Here is a 15000-nt window from a genome sequence, read left to right on the forward strand (position 1 = left end):
CCCAGCGCAGGTATGGTCACGCCCAGCATCAGTATGGCCAAATGGCAGAGGAAATGAAGGTGTTCAGAATGAGTTTGACCGCATGACCTATGTACGGTCACCTCATTCTGATGTTTGGGTCTTCCAGTGTGCCAGGTGATTGGCATGTACGACTACATCGCCCAGAACGATGACGAGCTGGCCTTCGGGAAGGGCCAGATCATCAACGTGCTGAGCAAGGAGGATCCCGATTGGTGGAAAGGGGAGCTGAACGGATCCGTGGGTCTCTTCCCCTCCAACTACGTCAAGCTGACGACCGACACTGACCCCAGTCAGCAGTGTGAGTGCCTTCGTCTACATGCTCACCTACATGGACACCTACGTTTGCAGCGGGTAAAGGGTTAATAACGGGGTTAGGTGAAATAGACAGGTTTCTATGGCCGCCAGGTGTAGAGAAGGCAATCTTTGACCCCTGTCCTGTGCCCCTCCTGCAGTACCCTGCTCTCTCTGCCGTTAGTCCCCCTCCCTCAGTGTAGTGCCTGAAGTCCCCCTGTCATCCGTCTGCTTGTGTCACAGTGAACATGTCTGTCTGGTTCCTTTGGTTTCTCCTGTGTTTGCACATTTCATGTTTATTTTCTTTTTATTTTTTTTTTTCTCCAGTTTTTTTGCTTATGTGCTGTGTTTCCTCCTCTTTCTAGGAATCATATGTTGCCCATTTCCCACTCAGCCCTGAAAGTCCTCAAAGAGACCCACTATCCCTTATACTCTGCCCCGAGGGATGATGGGAGATGCACACCCTGATCATGTGACTCCTGCATGATCGGCACCTGGCCCTCTGGCTAGAAGAACACTGCAGAGTAGTTCTAAAGCTCCCTCATTTTAGGCAAAAGCAGCAAACGCATTTCTTCTACCTCTTAATTATTTCCAACGATAATTTGATGAATACGTAAATTTAATTTGAGTTTATGAAACTGAACACTAATTTTTTAATCTAAACCCTAATAACAAATGAATAATCATTAACAATTACTGGATAGTGGGTCTTTTTGTGGCTTTGTTTTAAAACTAATATCTTCAACCTTTCTTTTCTGCATTGTCATTACTGTTCATTGAAACACCTCCCTGATTTACGACCTGGAGCAACTGCTAAAGAAATGACTGCCTAGTTCCATACCATTGGATGTTGACCTGCGGCCTACCTCACTAACACCCAGCCCCAACCTCCACCTCCCCCAACCCCCACTACCTCCCACAGCTCCTCAGAAAGACCCACTATCCCCCAGTGCTGTGTGTGCTTACACTGTACCATCAGAGCCTGCGTCTGAAACGCTGTGTGTGTGTTTACACTGTATCATCAGAGCCTGCATCTGAAGCATTGTGTGTGTGTTTACACTGTATCATCAGAGCCTGGGTCTGAAACGCTGTGTGTGTTTACACTGTATCATCAGAGCCTGTGTCTGAAACGCTGTGGTTGTGTTATCACTGTCACATGATGGGCAACTGGAGGAGTTCAAAGGTCACAGGCCCACAGAGGTGATGGCATTTGGAGGCGGGTTCTTTGTATTTGTGTTACAGGATCCGCCGCTGGTGATGTCAGTCAAAACTCTGTGGGCGTGGCTGAACTGCTTGATTTGCCCAGTCACCTCTGTTTTGTCCTGTCCCTCTTTTCTCTGTTATACCAAAAGTTATTTTGTTGACTGTTTTGTTTGTGTGATCCACTATTCCATTTGTTTCATGGCATTTGTGGGACGTTATTGAGAGCAGTGTTTTAAGCCAAATGATCCTTCAAAACCAGAAGGGGACCCACGCACATACACACATGCAGATATGCACACGGACACATACACATTATTCACGCTCACTGGCGTGCACACATATATGTAGCCACTTGCATAACACACCCTCACAAGCACACACATGCACACTCACGTGTACGCACACACACTACTTGTATGCACTTTACAGTTGTTCACGTGAGCACACACACGTTGTGTTTTTAAGTGCGTGTGTCGGCTAATGTATTCCCTGTTTAAAACGATCTTTCATCTTTATTTTCCACCGTAATGTGTCGTTATTTGTTCAGAGAAAGTTGAAGGGAAATCAGCCATTTTACGAGATGTTTTCGCATCAGTACTGTGTGAGCCTGAGAACGCTTGTTGAAGTCATTCTATGGTGGCCTTGTCTATTTTTATATCTGAAGGAAACTGTAATGTTCTTATAAATATCTATAGTATGTATCATTTTTAGTTTCCCCCGCTGTCAGCAAACCTGTGTACAGTAACAAAATGTACAGTAGCTTGGAATTACTTATTTTTTGAAACATCATTCATTTCATTGATACACTTTCTGTTTTTGGGGAAATAACTTTTTAAAAGTTAACAATCTTTTGGAAAAAACAAAGAATGTAGGGAAATAGTTGTACCCTCTTGTGTAATCCCAGTGTTTACAAGTGAAGAAAAAAAAATGCTTGAAGGCTGATATCTTTAATGAACTTTCAGGAGCGTTCCGCCTGTAACACAGCACAGAAAGCCTGTTGTCTGTTAAGTGTTATGTTTCTCGTGTACAGTGGTAAAGCGTGGTGTTCACTCAGGGCCTCATCCTTGGCTTGAGATACGCAAAAGTAACTCTGGTTTCTTGAGAAACAAGAAACTTGAGCATATTTTACCTCCGTGCACTTCCTGGCTCAGGTGACAGATGATAGATGTCACCCAGTGGGGATTTGACAGATGCTTACTTGGGGGTGGAGTCTCACTGAAAAGTAGGCACATCCAATCAAATCCTGGCTTTTTAACTTTTTTATCTGGTTTTATTCATGCAGGATTGTGCTTGTGTCTCTGATGTGCTCCCATGTAGCGGAGAGCTGCTATAGAGAGAATACGATCTCAAGCCAGAATGGGGCCTTATATAAACACTGCAGCCACATCCTGTTTTTTCAGTATTTTTGTGCATAACAGTATTGTAATTCTAATATAATTCTGTAACAAAATGAACTTTTCTTGTGTAGAGCAGCTTTTGTTTCCGTTATTGTATGAGAGCACTGGATTTGGCTGCTTTATGATCGGCTGGTTGGACTTGAGTATCAGGGATCGTTTGTGTTATAAGCAGCCTGAGTGTGAACGGCACAGACGTTTGAAGATACAGGTGTGCTGTGTCTGAATAAAGTTCTCTCCAATGTTACTCTCCGCACACAAGAAATCACAAGAAAGAAGAAATAAAACAGAAAAATACTGCTGTTCTGGCTGCTGGAGTGTTTCATCATGACTGTGAGAAGAAAGTGTGTGTGACGTTACATACACGCACACACACACACACACGTTTCTGAGTGCACACACTGTCCAGAACTTCAACAAATGAGCCCTGATAGGAAAGCTTTTTACGCTGGTCTTTAAATCCGACCTTGTGCCATTCGTAGGGTTTAATACCATCAGGAGGAAGAGAACTGCTTCTGCTTTTGAGATATCTTTCTCCTGCAGTGCTGTGCGGATAATTCATTATTAACGAGAAACTCTGCTCAATACTTACCTTATGCACTTCCCCTGATTCAGAGTGTGTAGCTGCAGGTTTTAAACATTACATTTCACATTTCTAGCTTCTTCTTTTTTTTAAGATTAAGGACTGTACAGTTTGAAACACGGAAGATACAGAGTTTGACACGTATAGTGAAAAAATCTTACAGCACCTGGTATTCCCAGGCGGTCTCCCATCCAAGTACTAACCGGGCCCGACCCTGCTTAGCTTCCGAGATCAGACGAGATCGGGCGTATTCAGAGTGGTATGGCCGTATTCAGAGTGATATGGCCGTATTCAGAGTGATATGGCCGTATTCAGAGTGGTATGGCCGTAAGCGATTGAAAGGCTGCACAATTGCGTATTTATACAGTTAGGAGCGATAGTAGGCTGTGGACGCCGTCCAATCAGGAAGCTGAAAACAAACCTGTGGTTCTGTTGCGGTTAATTCAGGACAGATGTGTGGCCAGTTTCATGCTAGTTAGAAGCTGGACGAATAAGGAGGGCGGGGGGGAGGGATACAACAATCACAGTTAGTCCACACCATGGGCGCAGCATGACAGCAATTTGCTTGCATGGTCATCTTAGCATCCAGTTTTGGCCAGCCAGAGAAACAGCCATGGCCACGTCTCAGTGTTTGTCCTGTCAGCTGGTACACGTCCGTCACAAGGTACTTCACTGGTTTTGTGTGTGTGTGTGTGTGTGTGTGTGTGTGTGAGAGTGAGAGTGAGAGTGAAGGAGATTGAGAGTCAGAGGACAGGAGCTCACCCTGGCTGCTCTCTCGTTCTCAGGGTGTGCTGACCTGCACCTGCTGGACATGTTGACCCCCATGGAGAGGAAGAGGCAGGGCTACATCCACGAGCTCATCGTCACCGAGGAGAACTACGCCAACGACCTGCAGCTGGTCACTGAGGTACACACACGCGTGCGCACACATACGCACACACACACACACGTGCCCACATACACTACACCGTCATGTTGCAGCTGGTTGTGTTTTATACAGTCAGGCTGTATGGCTCGCATCAAATTCAAAACATTGGTGCTTGCCTTCCAAGCAGTTAAGGGGTCAGCTCCTGTTTACCTCCTAAAAATCATCAGACCCTACACCCCTGCCAGACCTCTTCGTTCAGCCTCCACAGGCCCCTTGGTACCTCCCCCTCTCCGAACTTCCACCTCCCGCTCACGACTACTGTCTGTTCTGGCTCAACGGTGGTGGAATGAACTCCCCGTGGAGGTCTGAACTGTAGAATCTCTTCAAGCTGCACCTCTCCCTGTCCCTCCCTACCTCCCTCTAAACCTTAATTGTTGTCTTTCTGTGATATTTACTTGTGCATCAGGATGTTTAGTTTGGCTAGGTAAACAGTGTTTGGGTAGGTAAGGGGTTTGTTCATACATTTGCATGTTGCGGTATTACGATTTTAAAAATAAATCATCTGATGATCAAATAGGCACTCGTCCTTATCTTTGTTGTGCAGGTAGCAGTTGAAAGGTTTTATGGCTGTGTGTGTTTATGGGTCTGTGTAATGTTACTGCTGCTTACGTTGGTTAAGCGTTGATTAATCGTTGTGGTGCGGTTTGTGCAGGTCTTCCAGAAGCCGCTGCTGGAGTCGGAGGTGCTGACAGAGAAGGAGGTGGCCATGATCTTTGTCAACTGGAAGGAGCTCATCATGTGCAACATCAAGCTGCTAAAGTACGCCCTACTGGCACTGTGAAAACTGCACATCACATCAGAGAGCATACCGCTGACTGAGAAAAGGGATGTGTATCACATCTTCACCTGTCCCTCTTTCTCTCACTCCCTCCCTCCCTCCCTCCGTCTCTCTCCCTCTCTCCCTCTCTCCCTACCTCCCTCCCTCTCTCACTCCCTCCCTTCCTCTCCCTCACTCTCCCTTCCTCTCCCTCTCTCTTTCTCCCTTCCTCCTTCCCTCTCTCTCCTTCCCTTCCTCTCCCTCTCTCTCCCCCTCCCTCCCTCTCTCTCCCTCTCTCTCCCTCTCTCCCTCCCTCTCCCCCTCCCTCCCTCTCTCTCGCTCCCTCCCCCTCCCCCCTCTCTCTCCCTCCCTCCCCCTCTCCCCCCCTCTCTCCCTCTCTCTCCCTTTCTCTCTCCCCCCCTCTCTCTCTCTCCCTGCCTCCCTCTCTCCCCCCCCTCCCTCTCTCAGGGCACTGCGGGTGAGGAAGAAGATGTCAGGTGAGCGGATGCCGGTGAAGATGATCGGGGACATCCTGACTGCGCAGCTGCCTCACATGCAGCCCTACATCCGCTTCTGCAGCTGCCAGCTCAACGGCGCCACGCTCATCCAGCACAAGACCGACGAGCTGCCCGACTTCAAGGACTTCGTCAAGGTGACGGGCCCGGGCGTGGCCCGGGGGCGGGGCTGGGGATAAGGCTAATGTTGAGCAGGGGCGGGGCTTGAGAAGGGGTTGCGGCTGATTATAGGGTCGGGCCTCGGTTGGTAGGTGAGTCTTGGGTTGGTGGCACAATTCTGTAGCGCTAGCATAACATTTCTACAGCACGGCCATTCACAATGAATGAAACGTTTGCTAACCGTTGCTACCATTCACATCTACAAGTGTTACAGCTAGTACTTGCACCTGACACACCTGTGGCTCTGTCTGAACCCTCCCTCTCCTGTGTGTTCCAGAGGCTGGCCATGGACCCGCGCTGTAAAGGCATGCCTCTCTCCAGCTTCCTGCTCAAACCCATGCAGAGAGTCACCCGCTACCCCCTCATTATTAAGAATGTACGTACGCGTACTACACACACACACACACACACACACAGACTCACACACACACACACACACACTTACATACGCATGCACCTGATACTCTCTCTTCAGAAAGAACACACGTACATTCACAGTGTTTGTGTGCGAGTTGGCTGAGTTCTCCGCTCCTCTCTCTCCAGATCCTGGAGAACACTCCGGAAAGCCACCCGGACCACAGCCACCTGAAGCAGGCCCTGGAGAAGGCGGAGGAGCTGTGCTCTCAGGTGAACGAGGGCGTGAGGGAGAAGGAGAACTCGGACCGGCTGGAGTGGATCCAGGCCCACGTGCAGTGTGAGGGGCTGTCCGAGGTACAGTACCTTTACTTAGCACAGAAGTACTCGGGCATTATGAAATTTGTCATTGATATATTTGTTATTTGATGGATAAATCTCTCTCTCCCCTCCGTATAGCAACTAGTATTCAATTCTGTGACCAACTGCTTGGGGCCGCGGAAGTTTCTGCACAGTGGCAAGCTGTACAAGGCCAAGAGCAACAAGGAGCTGTACGGCTTCCTCTTCAACGACTTCCTGCTGCTGACACAGATCATAAAACCCCTGGGATCTTCAGGCTCAGAGAAGGTCTTCAGCCCCAAGTCCCACCTGCAGTACCGCATGTACAAGACTGTGAGTAACACATCTACAGTACAGTACTGTATGTACAAGACTGTGACACACCTACAGTACACTACTGTATGTACAAGACTGTGAGTAACACAACTACAGTACAGTACTGTATGTACAAGACTGTGACACACCTACAGTACACTACTGTATGTACAAGACTGTGAGTAATATACCTACAGTACAGTACTGTATGTACAAGACTGTGACACACCTATAGTACACTACTGTATGTACAAGACTGGGAGTATCATACCTACAGTACACTAGTGTATGTACAAGACTGTGACACACCTACAGTACACTAGTGTATGTACAAGACTGTGACACACCTACAGTACACTACTGTATGTACAACACTGAGTAACATACCTACAGTACAGTACTGTATGTACAAGACTGTAACATACCTACAGTACACTACTGTATGTACAAGACCATGAGTAACATACCTACAGTACAGTACTGTATGTACAAGACTGTGACACACCTACAGTACACTACTGTATGTACACGACTGAGTAACATACCTACAGTACAGTACTGTATGTACAAGACTGAGTAACATACCTACAGTACACTACTGTATGTACAAGACTGTAACATACCTACAGTACAGTACTGTATGTACAAGACTGTAACATACCTACAGTACACTACTGTATGTACAAGACAATGAGTAACATACCTACAGTACACTACTGTATGTACAAGACTGTGACACACCTACAGTACACTACTGTATGTACAACACTGAGTAACATACCTACAGTACAGTACTGTATGTACAAGACTGTAACATACCTACAGTACACTACTGTATGTACAAGACCATGAGTAACATACCTACAGTACAGTACTGTATGTACAAGACTGTGACACACCTACAGTACACTACTGTATGTACACGACTGAGTAACATACCTACAGTACAGTACTGTATGTACAAGACTGAGTAACATACCTACAGTACAGTACTGTATGTACAAGACTGTAACATACCTACAGTACAGTACTGTATGTACAAGACTGTAACATACCTACAGTACAGTACTGTATGTACAAGACTGTAACATACCTACAGTACACTACTGTATGTACAAGACAATGAGTAACATACCTACAGTACACTACTGTATGTACAAGACTGTGACACACCTACAGTACACTACTGTATGTACAACACTGAGTAACATACCTACAGTACAGTACTGTATGTACAAGACTGTAACATACCTACAGTACACTACTGTATGTACAAGACCATGAGTAACATACCTACAGTACAGTACTGTATGTACAAGACTGTGACACACCTACAGTACACTACTGTATGTACACGACTGAGTAACATACCTACAGTACAGTACTGTATGTACAAGACTGAGTAACATACCTACAGTACAGTACTGTATGTACAAGACTGTAACATACCTACAGTACAGTACTGTATGTACAAGACTGTAACATACCTACAGTACAGTACTGTATGTACAAGACTGTAACACACCTACAGTACACTACTGTATGTACAAGACTGTAACACACCTACAGTACACTACTGTATGTACTAGACCGTGAGTAACATACCTACAGTGCACTACTGTATGTACAAGACTGTAACACACCTACAGTACACTACTGTATGTACAAGACTGTGAGTAACACACCTACAGTACACTACTGTACAAGACTGTAACACACCTACAGTATACTACTGTATGTACAAGACTGTGACATACCTACAGTACACTACTGTACAAGACTGTAACACACCTACAGTATACTACTGTATGTACAAGACTGTGAGTAACATACCTACAGTACAGTACTGTGCAAGAATGTAACACACCTACAGAACACTACTGTATATACAAGATTGTAACACACCTACAGTACACTACTGTATGTACAAGACTGTAACAGACCTACAGTACACTACTGTATGTGCAAGACTGAGTAACATACCTACAGTACAGTACTGTACAAGACTGAGTAACATACCTACAGTAAATGACTGTATGTACAAGACTGTAACACACCTACAGTACACTACTGTATGTACAAGACTGTAACACACCTACAGTACACTACTGTATGTACAAGACTGTGACACACCTACAGTACACTACTGTATGTACAAGACTGAGTAACATACCTACAGTACAGTACTGTATGTACAAGACTGTAACATACCTACAGTACACTACTGTATGTACAAGACCATGAGTAACATACCTACAGTACACTACTGTATGTACAAGACTGTAACACACCTACAGTACACTACTGTATGTACAAGACTGTGACATACCTACAGTACACTACTGTACAAGACTGTAACACACCTACAGTATACTACTGTATGTACAAGACTGTGAGTAACATACCTACAGTACAGTACTGTGCAAGAATGTAACACACCTACAGAACACTAGTGTATATACAAGATTGTAACACACCTACAGTACACTACTGTATGTACAAGACTGTAACACACCTACAGTACACTACTGTATGTACAAGACTGTAACACACCTACAGTACACTACTGTATGTGCAAGACTGAGTAACATACCTACAGTACAGTACTGTACAAGACTGAGTAACATACCTACAGTACATGACTGTATGTACAAGACTGTAACACACCTACAGTACACTACTGTATGTACAAGACTGTAACACACCTACAGTACACTACTGTATGTACAAGACTGTGACACACCTACAGTACACTACTGTATGTACAAGACTGAGTAACATACCTACAATACAGTACTGTATGTACAAGACTGTAACATACCTACAGTACACTACTGTATGTACAAGACCATGAGTAACATACCTACAGTACAGTACAGTATGTACAAGACTGTAAAATGCCTACAGTACACTACTGTATGTACAAGACTGTAACACACCTACAGTACACTACTGTATGTACTAGACCGTGAGTAACATACCTACAGTGCACTACTGTATGTACAAGACTGTAACACACCTACAGTACACTACTGTATGTACAAGACTGTGAGTAACACACCTACAGTACACTACTGTACAAGACTGTAACACACCTACAGTATACTACTGTATGTAGAAAACTGTGACATACCTACAGTACACTACTGTACAAGACTGTAACACACCTACAGTATACTACTGTATGTACAAGACTGTGAGTAACATACCTACAGTACAGTACTGTGCAAGACTGTAACACACCTACAGAACACTACTGTATATACAAGATTGTAACACACCTACAGTACACTACTGTATGTACAACACTGAGTAACATACCTACAGTACAGTACTGTATGTACAAGACTGTAACATACCTACAGTACACTACTGTATGTACAAGACCATGAGTAACATACCTACAGTACAGTACTGTATGTACAAGACTGTGACACACCTACAGTACACTACTGTATGTACACGACTGAGTAACATACCTACAGTACAGTACTGTATGTACAAGACTGAGTAACATACCTACAGTACAGTACTGTATGTACAAGACTGTAACATACCTACAGTACAGTACTGTATGTACAAGACTGTAACATACCTACAGTACAGTACTGTATGTACAATACTGTAACATACCTACAGTACACTACTGTATGTACAAGACAATGAGTAACATACCTACAGTACACTACTGTATGTACAAGACTGTGACACACCTACAGTACACTACTGTATGTACAACACTGAGTAACATACCTACAGTACAGTACTGTATGTACAAGACTGTAACATACCTACAGTACACTACTGTATGTACAAGACCATGAGTAACATACCTACAGTACAGTACTGTATGTACAAGACTGTGACACACCTACAGTACACTACTGTATGTACACGACTGAGTAACATACCTACAGTACAGTACTGTATGTACAAGACTGAGTAACATACCTACAGTACAGTACTGTATGTACAAGACTGTAACATACCTACAGTACAGTACTGTATGTACAAGACTGTAACACACCTACAGTACACTACTGTATGTACAAGACTGTAACACACCTACAGTACACTACTGTATGTACTAGACCATGAGTAACATACCTACAGTGCACTACTGTATGTACAAGACTGTAACACACCTACAGTACACTACTGTATGTACAAGACTGTGAGTAACACACCTACAGTACACTACTGTACAAGACTGTAACACACCTACAGTATACTACTGTATGTACAAGACTGTGACATACCTACAGTACACTACTGTACAAGACTGTAACACACCTACAGTATACTAGTGTATGTACAAGACTGTGAGTAACATACCTACAGTACAGTACTGTGCAAGAATGTAACACACCTACAGAACACTACTGTATATACAAGATTGTAACACACCTACAGTACACTACTGTATGTACAAGACTGTAACAGACCTACAGTACACTACTGTATGTGCAAGACTGAGTAACATACCTACAGTACAGTACTGTACAAGACTGAGTAACATACCTACAGTACATGACTGTATGTACAAGACTGTAACACACCTACAGTACACTACTGTATGTACAAGACTGTAACACACCTACAGTACACTACTGTATGTACAAGACTGTGACACACCTACAGTACACTACTGTATGTACAAGACTGAGTAACATACCTACAGTACAGTACTGTATGTACAAGACTGTAACATACCTACAGTACACTACTGTATGTACAAGACCATGAGTAACATACCTACAGTACACTACTGTATGTACAAGACTGTAACACACCTACAGTACACTACTGTATGTACAAGACTGTGAGTAACACACATACAGTACACTACTGTACAAGACTGTGACACACCTACAGTATACTACTGTATGTACAAGACTGTGACATACCTACAGTACACTACTGTACAAGACTGTAACACACCTACAGTATACTACTGTATGTACAAGACTGTGAGTAACATACCTACAGTACAGTACTGTGCAAGAATGTAACACACCTACAGAACACTAGTGTATATACAAGATTGTAACACACCTACAGTACACTACTGTATGTACAAGACTGTAACACACCTACAGTACACTACTGTATGTACAAGACTGTAACACACCTACAGTACACTACTGTATGTGCAAGACTGAGTAACATACCTACAGTACAGTACTGTACAAGACTGAGTAACATACCTACAGTACATGACTGTATGTACAAGACTGTAACACACCTACAGTACACTACTGTATGTACAAGACTGTAACACACCTACAGTACACTACTGTATGTACAAGACTGTGACACACCTACAGTACACTACTGTATGTACAAGACTGAGTAACATACCTACAATACAGTACTGTATGTACAAGACTGTAACATACCTACAGTACACTACTGTATGTACAAGACCATGAGTAACATACCTACAGTACAGTACAGTATGTACAAGACTGTAAAATGCCTACAGTACACTACTGTATGTACAAGACTGTAACACACCTACAGTACACTACTGTATGTACTAGACCGTGAGTAACATACCTACAGTGCACTACTGTATGTACAAGACTGTAACACACCTACAGTACACTACTGTATGTACAAGACTGTGAGTAACACACCTACAGTACACTACTGTACAAGACTGTAACACACCTACAGTATACTACTGTATGTAGAAAACTGTGACATACCTACAGTACACTACTGTACAAGACTGTAACACACCTACAGTATACTACTGTATGTACAAGACTGTGAGTAACATACCTACAGTACAGTACTGTGCAAGACTGTAACACACCTACAGAACACTACTGTATATACAAGATTGTAACACACCTACAGTACACTACTGTATGTACAAGACTGTAACACACCTACAGTACACTACTGTATGTACAAGACTGTAACACACCTACAGTACACTACTGTATGTGCAAGACTGAGTAACATACCTACAGTACACTACTGTACAAGACTGTAACACACCTACAGTATACTACTGTATGTACAAGACTGTGACATACCTACAGTACACTACTGTACAAGACTGTAACACACCTACAGTATACTACTGTATGTACAAGACTGTGAGTAACATACCTACAGTACAGTACTGTGCAAGACTGTAACACACCTACAGAACACTACTGTATATACAAGATTGTAACACACCTACAGTACACTACTGTATGTACAAGACTGTAACACACCTACAGTACACTACTGTATGTACAAGACTGTAACACACCTACAGTGCACTACTGTATGTGCAAGACTGAGTAACATACCTACAGTACAGTACTGTACCAGACTGAGTAACATACCTACAGTACATGACTGTATGTACAAGACTGTAACACACCTACAGTACACTACTGTATGTACAAGACTGTAACACACCTACAGTGCACTACTGAACGTACAAGACTGAGTAACATACCTACAGTACAGTACTGTATGTACAAGACTGTAACACACCTACAGTACACTACTGTATGTACAAGACTGTGAGTAAGATACCTACATTACTGTATGTACAAGACTGAGTAACATAGGCAGTACTGCATGTGTTGATGGGAAATCATTGGGAAAAAAACAACAGGCTATATGGGGCACTGAAGCACAAGGCTGTGGAGTGTGTAAGTGCTGGAGATGAGCAGGCAGCTTCTCCTCTGGGTTTATGAGTCTGTCCCCCCCCACAGCCCATCTTCCTCAACGAGGTTCTGGTTAAGCTGCCCACCGACCCATCAGGAGATGAGCCCATTTTCCACATCTCCCACATTGACCGGGTCTACACCCTGCGGGCCGAGAGCATCAACGAGAGGTACTACAGCCCCCCAGAGTCCATACCCTAAATGAACACTGGCCCCCAGATCAGAGTCCATACCCTAAATGAACACTGACCCCCAGATCAGAGTCCATACCCTAAATGAACACTGGCCCCCAGATCAGAGTCCATACCCTAAATGAACACTGACCCCCAGATCAGAGTCCATACCCTAAATGAACACTGACCCCCAGATCAGAGTCCATACCCTAAATGAACACTGACCCCCAGATCAGAGTCCATACCCTAAATGAACACTGGCCCCCAGATCAGAGTCCATACCCTAAATGAACACTGACCCCCAGATCAGTGTCCATACCCTAAATGAACACTGACCCCCAGATCAGAGTCCATACCCTAAATGAACACTGACCCCCAGATCAGAGTCCATACCCTAAATGAACACTGACCCCCAGATCAGAGTCCATACCCTAAATGAACACTGACCCCCAGATCAGAGTCCATACCCTAAATGAACACTGCACTGTCTACGCACTAAATCAGTTTTATAGTTATAGTGTTGAACTGTGTGTGGCTGTGCTGCAGTGTGTAACTATAACTGTGTGACTGTGTGTGAGTGTATTGCAGTGTGTAACTGTGTGTGTGTGTGTGTGTGTGTGTGTGTGTGTGTGTGTGTGTATTGCAGTGTGTAACTGTGTGTGAGTGTATTGCAGTGTGTAACTGTGTGTGTGTGTGTGTGTGTGTGTGTGTGTATATTGCAGTGTGTAACTGTGTGTGAGTTTATTGCAGTGTGGCTGTGTGTAACTGTGTTTGACTGTGCTGTAGGACAGCGTGGGTGCAGAAGATCAAAGCGGCATCAGAGCTCTACATCGAGACGGAGAAGAGGAAGCGGGAGAAGGCGTATCTGGGTAGAGTTACCCCACACTCCTACAGAGTACCCCCACACAGTTACCCCACACTCCTACAAAGTACCCCCGCACAGTTACCCCACACTCCTACAGAGTACCCCCACACAGTTACCCCACACTCCTACAGAGTACCCCCACACAGTTACCCCACACTCCTACAGAGTACCCCCGTACATTTACCCCACACTCCTACAGAGTACCCCCGCACAGTTACCCCACACTCCTACAGAGAACCCCCACACTTACCCCACACTCCTACAGAGTACCCCCGCACAGTTACCCCACACTCCTACAGAGTACCCCCGCACAGTTACCCCACACTCCTACAGAGTCCCCCACACAGTTACCCCACATTCCTACAGAGTACCCCTGCAGAGTTACCCCACACTCCTACAGAGTACCCTCGCACAGTTACCCCACAC

At 44.4% G+C, this 15000-nt stretch overlaps 1 protein-coding gene and 1 non-coding gene across 2 annotated transcripts in view; one reads left to right on the forward strand and one right to left on the reverse strand.

The window, feature by feature from the left end:
* LOC133116366 (intersectin-1-like) overlaps positions 1 to 15000 on the forward strand; it is a 55625-nt gene that overhangs the window by 34697 nt on the left and 5928 nt on the right. Inside the window, exons 29-38 of the mRNA XM_061225834.1 lie at positions 1 to 10; positions 128 to 319; positions 4278 to 4399; positions 5073 to 5179; positions 5646 to 5829; positions 6129 to 6227; positions 6395 to 6562; positions 6665 to 6877; positions 13585 to 13706; positions 14496 to 14578. The exon at positions 1 to 10 is cut by the window's left edge and continues 114 nt beyond it. Of these exons, the coding sequence (XP_061081818.1) occupies positions 1 to 10; positions 128 to 319; positions 4278 to 4399; positions 5073 to 5179; positions 5646 to 5829; positions 6129 to 6227; positions 6395 to 6562; positions 6665 to 6877; positions 13585 to 13706; positions 14496 to 14578 (1300 nt within the window). The remainder of the gene's footprint in view (positions 11 to 127; positions 320 to 4277; positions 4400 to 5072; positions 5180 to 5645; positions 5830 to 6128; positions 6228 to 6394; positions 6563 to 6664; positions 6878 to 13584; positions 13707 to 14495; positions 14579 to 15000) is intronic.
* On the reverse strand, positions 3647 to 3765 carry LOC133117215 (5S ribosomal RNA). Its single transcript, XR_009706014.1, has one exon. It is a non-coding gene; the product is annotated as a 5S ribosomal RNA (ribosomal RNA).

This window comes from Conger conger, chromosome 17 (assembly GCF_963514075.1).
Source record: "Conger conger chromosome 17, fConCon1.1, whole genome shotgun sequence".
In the NCBI taxonomy this organism is placed as follows: domain Eukaryota; kingdom Metazoa; phylum Chordata; class Actinopteri; order Anguilliformes; family Congridae; genus Conger; species Conger conger.